The 1963-nt window shown below is 36.9% G+C and overlaps 1 protein-coding gene across 1 annotated transcript; it reads left to right on the top strand.

Annotated features, from left to right (window-relative positions):
* Positions 1-1306: 1306 nt before the first annotated feature.
* Positions 1307-1963, top strand: LOC109221904. Its single transcript, XM_019386334.1, has one exon. The coding sequence runs from the start codon at positions 1307-1309 to the stop codon at positions 1961-1963; it is 657 nt and encodes a 218-aa protein (XP_019241879.1).

Here is a 1963-nt window from a genome sequence, read left to right as displayed (position 1 = left end):
ATTCACCCTCTTTTATGACATATTAATGCTTAAAAAGACCCAACAGTTTTTACTCGTACCTATATTTTTACTAAATAATTATTAAATATATATAAAATGATAAATTTTGAATTTATTAAATTAGATGAGAATTAATATTATTGTAAATTTAAATCCATAAAATTTAAATCTTGGCTCCACCTTCAGAAGGAAAAAGTTAAATAGCCTGTTTGGCCAAATTTCTCAAACCCAAAAATACTTGTGTTTTTCTTTTTTCAAAGTTGAAGTGCTTGACCAAACTTTTAGAAGAAAAAAAAAAGTAAAGAAACAGAAACGGTATTGGAGAATAAAAAAAATTAGTTTGTCCTCAAAACACTTTTTTGAAAAGCACTTCTAAAAGAATTACACTTAAAAATACGTTTTAAAAATTTGACCAAACATTAATTGCTGCTCAGAAATATTTTTTAAATTAATTAACTAAATATAAATTACTTTTCACTAAAGTAATTTCAGAAAAGGATTTATAGAAAAAAATATATTTTAAATTAAGATATTTATCAAAATAAGCTGTATTTAGAAGCTTAGCCAAACATATTAAAAATCGCTATAAGAATTACTCCAATTTTTAACCCTATCCGAAAACAGTAGGCTCGGAAGCGGACTTGAAATTCGGAACTCAAATGGAAGTAAAATGTTACTAATTTATTACTTACGGAAACAAGAAAGTGACAGGAAAAAGGAGAATCCAAATCCTCTTAGTATAAAAAAAAGAAAAGGAAAGGAAAAGAATAAGGCAAGATGTATGTGAAATCGTGATGATAGGGATGGAAATACTGAAGGTGTGGACTTGCAATTTTCCTTCCATTATTAAAATACAACCCAAAAATTCCTCCCCCACCCACCTCTCTATCAAATATAAATGCCCCCTCAAAATAGTTTTTTCCCTCCATCCACGTAAGCCCCACCCACTCCTCTCAGTCACATGTTTCCATCTCAACCAAACAACATCATATCTCTGCCACTTTCAAAATTTATATCATTTGCATTTCTATCCTTGCCCACTATATAACCCAATATTTTTGCTTCATTTCTCCCTCACTGGCTACTCCACAAATACAACCCTACAAGCATAATCTTTGCATTTTTAACCATTTTCTTGTCTTTGTAGTAGGTAGACTAGAGAATATATGACTTTTAACCTAGCGACTGTAATTACTTTCCTAACCACTTTTTCATCTCTCTTTAACCAACGCTTCATTTCTGTTCTGCTTTTACTAAAATATCCTCCTTACATCAATCTAATTCCTAATTTTACCATTTCGCCTTAATGGAAGTGTGTAAAACCGAGATAAACCGTAACAAGCGATCCCGAGATGACTCGAAGTCCGCCTTAGCCGAGTCAAAGCGAGTGCACACAGAGGAGGAGGCAGTTCTCAACTCACACGAGTCGAACCAAGTTAATTCGGAGCCTGAGGTGAACCGTAACTCCGCCGAGCCCGATGCCGGTCTAGGCTTGTACTCGCCGGACGTCAAGCAGATCAGAGAAGAAATACTGGACGTCTTAGATGAACCGGAAACTGTAATAGACCATCTACCGGAGGTTCAGGATCTGGACTCGGTAATCAGGAGTTTCGAAGAAGAGATTGTTCATCCGTCAACTCAGCCCGCTCAATCAGACCTAGGCTACCTTCTAGAAGCTTCGGATGACGAGCTCGGCCTCCCTCCCCCCGTTTCAGCTTCTGATTACCATGTTAACGCCAAAACTGAAACGCCGGAGAACGCCGCTGGAATTGGTTTTGAGAACGAGTTACCGAGTTTTGACTCGTTCGAGTTCGGGATGAATGCCGGAGCCGGCGACGGAAATAGCTACGGCGTCTACAGTAGCTGTGATTTTATGACATTGGAGGGATTGTTTGATTACGAGGAGTCGTTGGAATTTTCGGAATTTTATCGGCGAGGAGAGTCCTTGCCTGCTTTAGACTGA

The sequence above is a fragment of the Nicotiana attenuata genome, unplaced genomic scaffold, assembly GCF_001879085.1.
Source record: "Nicotiana attenuata strain UT unplaced genomic scaffold, NIATTr2, whole genome shotgun sequence".
Taxonomy (NCBI): domain Eukaryota; kingdom Viridiplantae; phylum Streptophyta; class Magnoliopsida; order Solanales; family Solanaceae; genus Nicotiana; species Nicotiana attenuata.
The sequence above is the reverse complement of the archived record's forward strand: the minus strand, read 5'-3'. Positions and strand labels throughout refer to the sequence as shown.

Excerpts from the sequence above, each read along its gene's own strand:
- LOC109221904 (XM_019386334.1), top strand. The coding sequence starts at position 1,307 with ATGGAAGTGTGTAAAACCGAGATAAACCGTAACAAGCGATCCCGAGAT.